The 15,110-nt window shown below is 34.1% G+C and overlaps 1 protein-coding gene across 1 annotated transcript in view; it reads left to right on the top strand.

Moving 5' to 3' along the window:
- The first annotated feature begins 1,437 nt into the window (after positions 1 to 1,437).
- The window catches only part of LOC116244468 (contactin-5), a 62,032-nt gene continuing 48,359 nt past the window's right edge, over positions 1,438 to 15,110 (top strand). The window contains exons 1-3 of the mRNA XM_090146801.1: positions 1,438 to 1,538; positions 2,388 to 2,515; positions 2,949 to 3,124. Coding sequence (XP_090002927.1) covers positions 1,438 to 1,538; positions 2,388 to 2,515; positions 2,949 to 3,124 — 405 coding nt within the window. The remainder of the gene's footprint in view (positions 1,539 to 2,387; positions 2,516 to 2,948; positions 3,125 to 15,110) is intronic.

Raw genomic sequence — 15,110 nt, 5'->3', positions numbered from 1 at the left:
TATGTTTGCAGTTCCTTTGACTGAGCAATTACTCTTTTTCTCGTGGATAGCAAGTGCTTTTAGCTAAATAGAAATTTAACTGATATTACACATAAGACTCATTAGATAATTTTCCATATTCATCTAACTTTATTTTCCTCCAAGATCAGAACAAAAAATAGTTTTATATCAAGACTTATGCTGTGTATAAGATTTTATAATTGCAAGCCTTATAGGAGTGTCAGTTCATTTGTTTGGTGCTGACAGTATACTGATGAAAACAATTACTGTTCTGCAAAGGCTATCATCATACTAATAATACAGTGTCTTCAGAGTGACCACAGAGTGTCTTAAGAAGAAATACACAAAAGCCTACTTACTTCAGGAGAAAATGAAGGAAGCTTATATCCCAATAGTTTCCCAAATCAAATTTCATTCTAGTGAAACACGCACTCCTTTTTACTTCAGATGTAAAACAAGATATAGACGTGACACAACAAAATTTTGAGCCTTCCTAATGGAGAAACAAAACAAAACAAAACAAAAAAAGAAAAAAAAAAAAAAGAAGAAGAAGAAGAAGAAGAAGAAACTCAACCCTGAACTCTGATTAAAAAAAAAACATTTTCTAATATAATTATGCTTTGTTTAAAATTAGCTTTAGATAAATGATATGATTTGAATACTGATACATATTTGTTTAGAAAAAGAAAGGAGATATATCATTATATTACACTGGGGAATTTTGCTGTTGACATGTCCTTCCTCTGTCCCATTCATCTTTGAATCTATTAAGCTATTATTTTCTTCTATCTCTCTGCCGAGAGTAGTACTGGTTTTACATCTGAAATGGAGTACAATTTTCCTTAGAATGGAATTATGTTCTTTCCATTACTATTTCTATAAACTTAATATAATAAAACACTGTTTATCACAGTCAGACTATAGGGTATTTTATTTTTTTTTTTCTAACAACAAAAAAAGATGCACAGTCTTATATTGGCAGTTTGGCTTGAATACATTATTGAATCACTCTCAATTTAATGGAAGTTGAATGAATTTTGCACTTTAAGTTGTCCCACCTACAAAGGGAATTCTTTACCTTGGTTGGTTGCTGAAGAGATCAACTCAGACTTGTTAATATTAACAAGAGTGAGAACACTTCTTTACTTCTGTTGAAACAGAATAAACAATGACACCATACTCTCCATGATACGTGACCATTAGCCTCAAGTCAATATTCCCAGCAGGAGTTTTTGTCACTGCTTCAACAGACAGGAAGCCTTCACTGGAGAGGTATAAATCCAAGCATGGGTGGCACCCACCTCCATAGATACTTTCTCTAATACAGAAATAGATCTTACCTTACTTTCAAAATACAGGAGAAGGAAGCATTTCAACTCATCCATTTCTATGTGATATTTGCATGTACTTGCTAAGGATTATTTGGCTTCAGCGTCCATGATGGCTGAAGAGTTTCAACCCTCAGTTCTCATGTCCTTCAGAGGGCCTTCCCTAACCACCACCCAGTCTGGAATGAATGTGCAATATCTCCAAGCAGGGTTTGGCTTACACACCATGTTAGAGGTAGCACTTACCCTAACAGCTCTCTCCTGGCAGAAGAGAGGCAATTGTTTTTATACTATTCTCCCAGGGCTGCAGCTTTATCATAAAAACAAATTTTTTAGAAAAGCTGAAACACATTTATTTTCACTTTTGTTTATCTTCATGTTCTTTATGACTACTATAGTGTAAGCAAAGACTGAATTTGAAACTTCTAAATGTAACAGCTGAACATTTTTGATGAGTATACTTCAGCAGTGCTACTCACATAGAGATGTAGCGGAACTGAAATCACACAAGATTTGACGTGCAAAAGAAAAAAAAGCTGAGCTACAAAAAAACAAGTGCCTATGTTACACTGTGAAGTAATATCATAAATCAGATTTTGACCAGATACAATTAATATTATGGGGTTTTTTCTTTCTTTCTTTCCTTTTTTTTCCAGTTCCCTTTTACATTTTACTTCTCATTCTTCTCAGATTTGACTTTGAAGGTCATTTTTTTTTCTTTTTTCTGAATGAAACAGCTTGTGCTGCATATTGAAATTTGATTGGACAATAATATAGAAGTGAAACTTTAAAGACAAAAAGATTCATTAGAATTCACTACTGATAAGTGTCAGAGGACACTAACTCACTGATGCTTCACTGCAACTTATTGATTAAAGGTTGAGAAAGAGTAAAATGGGTATATTGAAGCTCTTTTGAAGCAGAGGAGAATTAAATTATCATCTTCACCATCCGTAGTTATGGAAGCAGCAGTCTTCAATCCTATTTATTAATTCTAAAAATCATCATGGAATTTGTCTGCTAGGACTGGAGTTATATTCATATATTTTTCCTTTTCAGGATAACTATTCTTCCACAAGGAAGCTTGCGAATTCTGAATGCTTCCAAGTCTGATGAAGGACGGTATTCATGCCAAGGTGTAAATGTATTTGGGTCTGCAGAAATTGTTGCATCAGTATCTGTTAAAGGTATGAAAAAAATACTTTAATGTTATTGATGATTTCCCATTGTTAATGTTTCTTTATTGCTTACAATCTCCAGCCAAGCATGCAACAACACTGTACAAACAGAATAAGAGACCATTTAAAATAAAGTATCAGGTTAACCTCTCTTTGATCAAACACTGTATGAAATTGCACACTTCAGCTTTTAAATTTTAGCTGTGTGTCAGCAGAATTTGTATAACTATTAAATCAACTGGATCATAAATAATTCTATAAATAAAACAGAAGAAAACGGAGAAACTAAAAATCAATACCCCTTTTAACATGTACTAGTTTGGTGAACTCATTTAGCCCTTACTCCTTTCTGCATGGGAATAAAGAACTCAAAGATATTATATTGATGTCTTTCTATAACTAGACTTCCAACTAAATGTTCTTAATCCTTCTATATTTCAAGAACCTACAAGAATAGAGCTGACTCCCAAGAAGATAGAGTTAACGGTTGGAGAAAGCATCGTCCTCAGTTGCAAAGCCCTTCATGATAGCACACTAGATGTCACTTTCTATTGGACACTTAATGGGCAGCCAATTGATTTTGATAAAGAAGATGGACACTTTGAAAGCATCAAGGCAGTAAGTAACCATGCGTATTTTATGCACTGCAGAGTGATAAGAATTTGCATGCTTTTACACGTTATATAAGATAACTTGTTTCACTAATGTTGAAAAGAAATGTAGAGAAGGTGAAGATTTCAGAACACAGAGGTTAAGCCTTCATGCTAGCAGTGAGGCATCTGATGATCTTCCTGAGGGAACAGAAAGCAATTTAAATCCAACTCTTCTTACATGATTCAAATGATTTTGATGTAGAAAATATGTTTCTATAAGCATTAATTTCTTTTTCACAAATAAGATAGATGTTGAAGTGTCCTTATCTCTGAATGCTTTTACTTTCTCAGTACATATTTTGATATCTGAATAGTAATGAACATATATATTATTTTCCACCTCCTTGCACAAAGTAGATATGAGCTGTCAACTGTTATTAAAATTAAAATGAACAAAAACAATTTGGAAAAATATGCACACAAATTATACATTACCCTATGATTAAAACAATTTGATGTGATCAAATAATAGTATGATAAAGTAGTGCAAACCTGTTTGGTTTAAGTTAATGTTTCAAATGTAAGTACAATTAAGAAAAGATAACTTTACATTATAAAACTTGTCAGCTGAATTCATTTCTTCTAATTGGCTTTATAAATAAATCATACTATACATACATACTATATCAAATTGTATGCATATGTATGTTTGTTTTTTTTTTTTTCTGTTGTTAGTGATTTGTCTGTTTGTTTTTTAATTTGGCTTGACTTAATAAACCTTTTAATGGAAAAAGATTAGCAAGGCATGTCTTAGCGTGAAGGTTCTTAGCATACTTATCTTCATCTGACAAAGTCCAATACACAAAATCCAGTAAGAAGGAAAACTTTCTTTTTTTTTTTTTAAACTATAAGGTTAAAACATCATATGATTCAAGAACATGCCCTATAAATACAATTTAACTTGTAGTTTTTTTCCCAACATTTTAAATATAAATGTGTTATGCAGTTCCTTCAGTATATTTTAGAATTTCAACGTTGAAGGGAATTTCTAATCACTGAGAAAGTCATTTCTCATACAAAAGTAAAGATAATTTAATATAATTAAATTTTTATATATACTCAGGAATAAGTAGATTATGGAAGTATTCTTCCATAATTGCATTTCTTCTAGAAACAGACATCACATTGATAAAAATAAGGTCTGTTCAAAGCGAGAATTTGGAGTAGGACATACTGGGCTTATATCCAGACAAATATTCATGCAGTCGTAATGGAATCAAAACTTAATATCTAAATGATGAAGTAGGAAGAAAAATAAAATTGTTTAATGAGTAAATATTTGCCATCTTCAGAATCACACAAGCCTGAAACATTTCCTAAATGTTTTCCTAAAGAGTACTTTTTTTTTTTCCTACAAATGGCAGACTTCAGCTGATCATAAAATAAAATAAAATAAAATAAAATAAAATAAAATAAAATAAAGCTGAACAGAAAGAAGAGAAAGCAAGAATAATTTGTGAAATATATTAAAATTAAGAACCACTTAACCACTATTAAATCAGTGTTAAAATAATAAAATATTATAAAGCGTCAAAGAAATTCCACAATGAAGTCAGGCACTAATTTTTTTTAAATTTTTATTTTATATTTTACAAACAGGATTAGCTTGATTTTGCCTTTGTGAGATTGCTCACAGAAGATATTGCTATGTCATTCTACATTTACTTGCATTCCTAAATCATTATAAGACAAGGAATTTATTTTCTGTTTTTTAGAACTTAGATGAACTGGAAAGGGCTGACGATACGTGCTGACAGGCAAGAGTGGGACAGGATAAATATTCTTTTTCAATACATAGATACGAAATCATAACCATATTAGAATAGCCCTTACCAAAATTTACTATATCCTGTTGAAAGTATCATCTGATATATATCCTTCTCCCTCTTTGAAATCAGTAGTAAAAAGCTTTGCAAAGAGCTGCTTTCCAAAAGGCATATCTTTATGTCTGTGTTGTCCCAAAATCAAGTGGAATTGTCAGATACAAAACTCACAATAGTAATTGTGCAAATAGAGTACATTTGTGTACAATTGTGCAGAGTACAGTCTGACAGCCATTTTAGGGAGAAAATCCAATCATAATTTCCATAGCTATTCACTTCCAGAGCCTCATTTACCTTTCTGTTAATCACATTTGTATAGTACATTAGTCAAGAGGATAAAAATATATTTCTTTCATTAAAACCTAAGATATGACCAGGTATTAGAGGAAAGAAAAGCAAAATAAACCTCTTCAGTTTATCCTATCAAGTAATCTCCTTTAATCCATCCATTCTCAAACAGGCATACACATTAAAATTACCACTTTAAGAATGCAGTGAAAAGGAGCCTAAAGATCTCTTGAAATATAATAAAATTCATTGCATGTGTTGATCATGTACAATTTGCTTTTCATTTCAGTACATCTAAGAAAAATATATTCTTTGTGTGCATGACATTCTATAATTACACATCTGTTTTGTGTTGCACACACTGATTCTTCATCAGATGAAAAATGTTCAAACTTGTTTGGGTTTGTTTTGTTTGAAAGCCTGACAAATTGAATATTATTTGAATGGGCTTTGTTAATAACGAAACTACTCTCAGCTTCTAAACACCAGTTGCACTGTATGCACTTTCACCATGGCAGCTCCAGGTGTTAAGTATGACAAACAATCTGATACTTAGTGCAATACTGTAAAAGCTATCACCTAAGTAATATTTATTTGGGTCATAGATAATTTTCCACTTGGTAAAATTGTGTGTTCCCTAGTAATCACAATTAATTGGAAAACTTATCTAATACATATTGTTTTCCTTGCTTTTAAACTATGGGGGCTCCTCTGAAAGTAATGTCTCATTTTATTATGTTGGACCACAGTATCAGAGGAAGATGGTGGTAGGGTAGTAGAAGTTGACCCTTCCCACCAATTTTCCATTACACAATGTTACCGTGTGACAGATGGCAGCAGGGGGACGTTCTGACAAATGGCATCTGACATGGAAGTGCATATGAAGCAATGCATATCACTGAATTCCCTCGTGGAAAAAAATGGCACCCATTGGCATTCATTGATGATGATGAATTTATGGAGACCAAGAAGTGGTGTGAGCGCCACAGGATGGTGGATGGCATGTTTTAGCAGTGGCAACAGTGCCATGTAAGACAAGTCATGTTCAGGATGACCATGCAGATATTTATTAGCATGACATGCAGGCTCTTGTTCATCACTGATGGAAGATGTACAGCTAATGATGGTGATTATGTTGAAAAATAGTATTTTCTAGCTATTTTGAGAATTTGTTCTATCAAATACTTTTGTAATTGTTAGTTTCCATAACTAACTAGGAGTCATTACTTTTGGAGCAACCTACATATATATTTATTACCAAAAAAAAAAAAAAAATTGTTATCATTTTCCAAATTGAGAATTAATTTTTATGCAAATTAAAAGTGTCCTTGTTGCTATTTACTTAGCTAAGAAAGATTTTATAGTTATGGCAATGTAGATACTTCAGGGACTTGTCTGGCAAGAGGATAAATATTGTACAGTTGTCAAATTCCACAAAGCTGTGCATGAAGGGAATATTAAGGGAAAGAGACTGAAATCCACTGGGGCTATTGCTGCAGTCTACACTCGAAGACAGGAAAACATGCAAAATCTTTTGCATGCATAACTCTACGATACATTTGGTAGCAGAATTATCATTTAAAGGGATACAAATATTCAGGGTCTCTTGACATTATAAAAATCATACTTGATCTACCAAAAGACATTATAACATTTCAGGGTCTGTGAGGAGGTAGTCCCAGTAATTAAAAAAAATATGACATTGCATGGAAGTCTGAACTGACAAGATTTCCTTCTGGCAACACCAGTGAACACTTTGGTGCAGAAAACATATGCTTTCTTGTTTCTGTTAGAGTAGCCTTGATTCTCTATCTTATTCTTTTTTATCAAGTCCAGAAATCCCATTCAGAATTCTATTCAGAATTTTCTTTTTTAAGGTTTCCAATTAAGTTAATTGACCGTAATTTTCACCAGGAGGTATCACTTTCCTAGGTAAAACATCTGATTTTGTGAGTAGATTTTCATTCACCTACCCCCATTCCAAACTTATGTTTGGAAGTTGATATTGTTTTTATGGCAGCTAAGCACAATGATTTATTGTGGTTGTCCACATACTGGTAAGCAGCAGCATTTCTCTCAAGAGTCCCTCACCTTCATCTGCATGAGTGTCTTTCACTCAGTGACTGAGGAAATTGTTTTAGTTTCAATATCTTCTTGGTCTTTGGTCTTAACGGAAACAGCAACCATGGGAAGCAATAAACATAAACTGTCAAGTTGAATTTTTCAGTGGTCGTTTATCCACACAGAAGTGAGTTAAGATCTACTGTTTCACTTAAAAAGGCTACAGAGGACTGGACAGTACCTTAGGCACTGACTAGAACTAAAGACCTCAATCTAGTAGCCTAGAAACTATGGGAGAGCATAACTTTGCATCTTTCCCTACATTTTCCTTTCTCTCCTCAGTTTGTAGAACAACAATCACATTTCAGTTAAGATTAAAATTTCATTATCATTTTCTAGAAAGGCACCACTAAGTTCTACACTGTGTAGAATCAGTAAAACAGCAGGCTGTTAATAAAATCTTTGCTCTTTATTTGACATAAAACAAACAAGACTAATTAAATAGGGCCCTACTTTAACACCGACCCCAAAGGAAAACAACAATAGTTGGCAAAAGTGCTGTAGAAGAGACATGCTCTGTGCATAGACGATAATTCTCTTTCGGGCTAATACTGCTATATCCAATTCACTGTAAATAGCCATAGTAGTTACCTAGTGGTTGGAAAAAATAGAACGGAGATCCAATTACTCTGATATCCAGATATTTCAGCCCTGTTCTCAGTACCAGATTTTGCCTATTCGTCACACTACAGCAATTAAATACTTGAAAGATCTGAAGTAGTTTCCAAATGAAATTATACCTTGTCTTTTGAAGTATTTCCTGCAGCAATATAAATTTCTCGTGTATCAAGGAGGGGACAAACTGGAATCAGGATTTGTCAAAAGTTTTTATTTGTTTTGTGATTAGTAGCCACAAACCAAAAGTCTGAACACAGTAAAGAATGTGGATTAAGAAAACCCTTTACCACACACTACTTCCAGGCTATAAAAAGTCCCAGTAAAGAGCTTACATTTGCAGACATATCTGCATGCCATGTTAGAAAAGAACAGTGAGCATTTCCCAGAATCAAACAAGTGTGTAAATTGGTGTTCCCAAATACCTGTGGTTTTGGTTCTGAGTAAAGAGTGAGAGAAGGTAATAAATAGTGTGTGTTTTCTTTCATTTTACTTTGGAGCAGGGAGATAATTGAACATTCTGGACAATGTGAGTCTCTTAACCTCCCTGAATCCTGATTTCTATTAAAAAACAAACAAACAAACAAACAAACAAACAAACAAACAAAACCAATAAAAATAAGTATCACTAAAAAAATAACATCCAGATAATTTTTTATACTGGCTTATTCAATTAAAGTATTTTTTGCTTTCCTTATTTAATTAGAAATACATTATAAAAAGTAAAAAAAAAATAATCCTAGAGCATATACAAGATATTTCACAACAGGACATTCTTTATTCTTTCCCATTTACTTGCAGCTGATGGACCATTTAACTGCTTGGCCCTGTGTTAATCTGGGCTGTAACAGCACCACTGGTGCTTTGAGCATCTGATAAATATGGCCTAATACTAAGACTTCTGTGCAGCATGTTTTTCAGACACAGTTCTGGAATCTTGCTCTCAAGCTGCTGTTCCTGATCATCTCTGGCAGTATTTCTCTCTTGCACTTTTTATGCTCCTGCTCTTCTGTTTCTGATATTACAGCCTTGCACCTGTAAATCCCAGTTGTATTCCTATGGCAGAGTCCTATGGAAATTTCCCAATGGCCTGAAAATCACCTGGATGTCCTGCTTCCTTTCTTTGTTCCTCATTTTGTAGATTTTGAATAATGTTAGAGCAAAAGAAAGCACAGTGTGCAACAAAGTAAATAACAATCAAAAAACTACTTTAAAAATAATATCTAATAAGTCTTCAGAAGCTTAACAATCCCTCCATGTGCAGTATATGGCCTTAATTAACATATTCTAATCAACACTAATCAATAAAGAGATTGGACAGATCTCAAAGAAAAGGATAGAGCACTAAGAAAAAAAGACAGTAAATCTGACACAATTCTCTACTTCCTCATTGTCATCTTCTGCGCTAAAGAGAGCCCTGAGAGCAAAACTCACTCTGCTGGCCAACAGGAAGAGTATTCCCTTTTCCTTTTCCTTCCTGCCTCCCCCTTCCTCTGTCTGTCACAATCTCGTTTGTGTTAAATGCTAATGTAACCCATCACATCTGCTCTTCATGCTTCCTTTTCATGTGTCTTCTTAAATGCCACAATTCTTACCACTAGGTTCTACTTTCATTTCTGGCATCTTCATCTGTTGCCATCACCAGTCTTACATTCAAATTATGTCTTTAAGATTAATTTTTCCCCTCTATCTACATCTTCAAATAGAGCACAGGTATCATATAAATCACTCAGTCTTGTTTGATTTCCTAAACTTTTTCCTAAATCACTTTCTTTTCAGTTTTCAATAAAAACTTGATCTATTATTTTTTTCACAAATCTATTCTAGTACCTGAGATGTTGATTCCCAATACTCATTTGCTTTCACCTCTTCTTCTACCTTCTCTCAATACAATGAATTAGATTCATTTGCAGTTAATCGGGCTGCTCTTTAATGTCCACTCTGTTCACTCCAACACCTACATCTGTTCCTATCCAGTTCTTCCCTGGCAAAAAAAAACAAATTTTTCATTATTCCTGTTATCACAAAGCAAAGTACTCAGATATACTGCTTCTGGAAGGGCCCACATCCCCAGTGGAAGATTCTCTTAGATTCCACAGATCTTAAACTTTGAGAACTGTCTCTTTTACAATTTCTTATAGTCAGGGACAAAGTAAAATATCTATAACCAAGTGGTTCTCAGCCAAATGGTACCAGCCTGAATGCTCTTTTACTGCTGTTCTTATTGTATTATATACCACTAATCACAACAAACAGTAACAATAAGGAAATATTTGATAATTTTTTTTTTTATATGGTTAAAAGATGAAAGGCAGTATATAACTTTCCATGATCCTTATATCAACACAAAGACTGTTTTAAAGAAAAAAAAAACATTAAATATTTTCAATTTGTAAACAGCACGAGCAATGAACGGGCAAGTGGTTGATGTCTTAAAGCTAAGAATTTGCATAAAATGGCGTTTACATCATCCTAAATGTATTTTGAACAGAGGTTGGCTGGAAGCCAACAATCCATCATACTCTACATATAAATTGTCGGCATAGTTTGAAAGAGCTTTATTGTATTGTTATTTTTCATTTACTGTTGATGTTACAAAGCTAACATTGCCATGAGCTTATTTTGTAAGATCATTATTTTACTTCAGATAAATTCACCAAAAATAAACTCCACTGCTAATCAAATATATCAAATAAACAAGATTCAGCTGTGAAATCATTTTTCAATTCAGCCTGACTGACTTTATTTCATTAATAAAGACTATTCTGCTAAATCCAATAATGTCTGAGTCAGGAATTCACCTGTGTTCTAGCTGAGAAAAAACCCCATATATTCTAAATAATTACTTAAGCTGAAGAAGGTCACATTAATGTCTGTGGTCTTTCTTATTTAGGATCAAATCACTGTCCCATTTAATTACAGAGCATTGTTCTACTCTTTTCAGTTTAAACAGAAGGTGACTTCACAAAGTTTTTGTACCATGTATCAACCATTCTCTTCAATATAGAAACTCCCTTTGTAGGAAAGCATCTTCACACCTAACTCTCAAGTGAGTAAGATGAGAGCCAGCCACAGCAAATCCCTGCAGTTGCAATAAGGAACTGAGTCAAACACCAGTTAGGCTTTTATCACAAAAGTTTTCCTGCAATGGCAGTCATGCTTTGTCCACTCCTTTCCCTGTTGATTTAACCTTTTGTTGTGTCATGATCTGTTACAACAGCCTCACTAACCTTTTATATATGTTACTCTAAGCAGGAGATGGTTTTCACCACATGCTGGCCAGATGGACTTCCCATTCCCAATCCTTGACACAAGTAATGCACAACTTACTAGACCCCAGACCCCCACAGTGTAAAATCATCTCTACTGATTATCCATGATTTTAATCTGCCTTTTCTTTTTGTCCCTCATGACAAGGTAAAACAGAGCTACACTCATAGAACTGCAGCTGGAGTATGTAAAGGTAGCACTATGACCAATGTGGAAAATGACAGGTATTAGAAATAGATGATGTGAATGCAGGTGAAGTGAATGACACTATGAGGAGAGAATGATGTAAGGTTTCATGCATGTTTTGCAGATATGATTCTGCAGTTTGAACAGATGTGATGAGCTGTGCAATAATCAAACCAATGTTTAATTCTTCCATGGAAGAAATAAGGAGGAAGTAAAGACTTAATGGACGCTAAGAAAGGGCTCTGCATTATAACTGTGATCTCCTTTTCAAGTGAAGGCAGCTTATATATAGCTCTTGTGCAAAACTTTTAAAAGAAAAGATAGATACTGAAGGAACCACCCTGATTTGGAGATAAAAACTCAGGAAATGAATGGACAGATTAACAGGGAGGTTTCCTAGCAACTGGCTCAAGGTAATGAACTAAGTCACACAGGAAGAATAAGCAGAATTCCCTGCACTCTAAGAACCGTATGTAGAGGTTGGTTCACAGCAAAGTAATTCACATCTTCTTAGGATTTATGAAACAGCCAGGAAAAAATCCTCATACAGCTTCTTCTCAGTATGGAGGTGGGATGGATAGAAAGTATTAACTACTGCATTACTTTCTGGTTTCACGTCTTCTCTGCAAATCACTAGCATTAAGGAAATGGATGCAAAAAAACAAATCCAACAGGATGATGCTCACTGAACAAAATATGAATGTTACATGCTCCTTGAAACCTTTTTGAGTTTGGGGAAGTATCTTTATATTAAAAGTAAACATATGTATAAGTGGGAATAGCTCTTGTGAAAGATTAGTTCAAGAAGAACCTTACTGGTAATTCTAATTAGATACATTGAAGACATAACTGTGACCTCAGATAACATACTACATACCACACTGGAGCAGCAAGAAGAGTAGATCCTTCACATGCTTACAATACTCACAGCACTGATCACTGGAGCCATGCAGAACCTGATTAATGAAATACTCTGGAGTGTAATATAAACGGCACAATGATTTGTTGTCCTAGAACGAACCATTAGACATAAAGATAGCATTAGTAGCTGTGTTATTTTTCAGCCTGTTAATGAACACAGGGAATGTGTTCAGCTTTACAGTAGGTTCATAGCTGATGTTGGCCTTGAAGGTTAATTTTACCCCTCTTTATAATCATTAGAAGTTGACTGATAAATCTGCCTTCTCTTAGTTAAATAGAAGATATTTTCCACATAATAGACATTTACCGAATAAATACAAGTATTTGTATACTTGATTAAATGTGTTATAAATGTTATTCTGAACAACAATGAATACACTTGCTAAGCACAAGGTCTTACACCTGGATTGCAGCAACCCCCACTGACAATACAAGCTGCGGGATGGAAGGATAGATCATAGCCCTGGTGAAAAAGGTCTGGGGGTATTGGTGGGTGGCAAGCTGCACAGGAGCCAGCAATGGGCCCTTGCAGCCCAGAAAGCCAACCATATCCTGGGCTGCATCGAGAGAAGGATGGTTGGCAGGGAGAGGGAATTGATCCTGCCCCTCTACTCTGCACTGGTGAGGGTATTGCAAAATGTGCTCTGTTTAAGAACATCAGATTAATGGAGTAACATGCAGCTTTTCAAAATGTATACTTACTAAAGTGGAAATATAAATGTAGACAAAATTAGACACACTAATTTTGGCTTTCAACAATATTGGAATCACATAAGTCACTGATACCTCAGGCTGTTCTGAGTCATATAGCCAAGATGTGAACTCTTTCCATACTACTTGCAATCTTCTCACTTGTTCTGTGTCTTGCCTGAAGGGGAAAGAGTGCTTTTGTTGAAATGTCATTTTCCACTGAAAGAAGACAAAAAAAAAAAAAAAAACTTTCTGACCTAGGACATTTTTCTTAATGGAGTATCTGCTACATTCTTTCTTAGTGGATTTTTTAAAAATGAATTGTAAATTTTAAACAAGCGGCTGTAGTAACATGTTATGGAGATTGGCTCAAGATATAGACAGTCAGCACATCAGTTTGACCATAAAAATTTACTGAAACCTTGAACCTCTTCTTACAAAAGTATCCTTATTTCAAGATTTACACTAATAAAAAGCAAAACCAAGAACAGAAAAAAGAAAGGTAGGGGAGCGGTAGAAGGTAGGGGAGTGGTGGGGTTGGGGCACAAACTTTGAATCACTGATATTGTAGTGTCTCTTCTTTGAAATTCTCATTGTTTTTAAACTAATTTAAAATTCCAGTGCATTCTTACGTGCTGTGAGTGTTTGGCCTCAGCCTTTCCTTTCCTGACTTTGTTTCAGGACAGCAGAGTTCAGAGACAAAGCTAATTTTCAGCATAGATAAATGTGATGACAATCCTGACACCACAATATTGACAGTAGTTTAAAGAATGAATTGGCTAAGAGGGAATCTCTGCATTAATCACCACAAAATAATGAAGATTCTATTATGGCTTATTACTACATCTTCTAATACCTTCCTAGTACATTTCCTTTCATTTCCAACAATGAGGGCTACTTTAAGGTCTATATGGAATAGTCCACTTTCTAGTGGATGAGTGTGAGCATAGAAACAGCACTTGCAGCACTTAATGAAGCCTTTGCTTACTCTTTCTATATGTTATGTAACTTTGTACAAAAGTAGGATGAAATCTCAGAATACAGCAGCATTTTATCCACAAAGTTAGACATTATCAAACTCCTACTATATAAAATTTGATTATTCTGACATTTTTATCTTATATAATGGTGTAAAGACCCCCAAATTAGTAAAGACATTTGTTGCTATTGAACAGCAAATAATTTTGTCTTTTTTAAAAGGCCTGATTAGACATAGCTCCTAGTTATCTAAATAGTATCCAAAATATCATTATCCATAATAATAAGCTAGTGTCTAAACTTATATATACTAAACATATCACAAGCAGTTTCTTTCCACTCATGCGCCCTAAACATCCCCAATTGCATATCCTGTTATGCTGCATTAAATCCAAGTGTTTCATGGGTACCTTTTTAGTGCACTGCTCTCCACTTAAAGCAGTGATTCTTGCCATATCTGCTTGTCTACCCAGCTAAACTAGTACACAGATATTAAATATATATATATTTTTTCTTTTTTTCAAATAATACTATGATGTTTATAGTCATGAGCCCCCTGGAAGAGAGGATGGCAGCCAGGATTGCTCAGCTTCTGAGCAATTAAACTAAATGGCCTTGACTTTCCACTTTCCCTCTTTACATGTGAATATGCTTTGGTAGAGATTTTGCCTTGGTTATGAAAATTAAGAGAAGACTGATTAGACTAGAAGTGGCCAGGTTGTTGGTCTAGATGAACTTTAAAGGTCCCTTCCTAATAAACTGTTCTAATATAAAAGCAGTTTATGCAATAACTTACAATATGAATTGTTGTATTTAATAAAAATATAATTTGTTTTAGTATAGATTATTATGGATTATAATTGAGAAGGTAAACTGTAATTCCCATACCATATGCTCAGGCTGGCCTTCATTCACTCTTATCTGATCAGTTGATATAACAATATATATACAATAATATAACAGTATCTGTGGATACTGTTTAATGTTTACCAAATCTAATTGAATGATTTCCTTTTATAGATATATGATGAAATAAGATAAATTTGACTCTAGTAAATT

Source organism: Phasianus colchicus, chromosome 1, assembly GCF_987193195.1.
Source record: "Phasianus colchicus chromosome 1, bPhaCol1.hap1.1, whole genome shotgun sequence".
Lineage (NCBI taxonomy): Eukaryota > Metazoa > Chordata > Aves > Galliformes > Phasianidae > Phasianus > Phasianus colchicus.
Note: the sequence above shows the minus strand (reverse complement) of the source record. Positions and strands in the feature narration are given on the sequence as shown.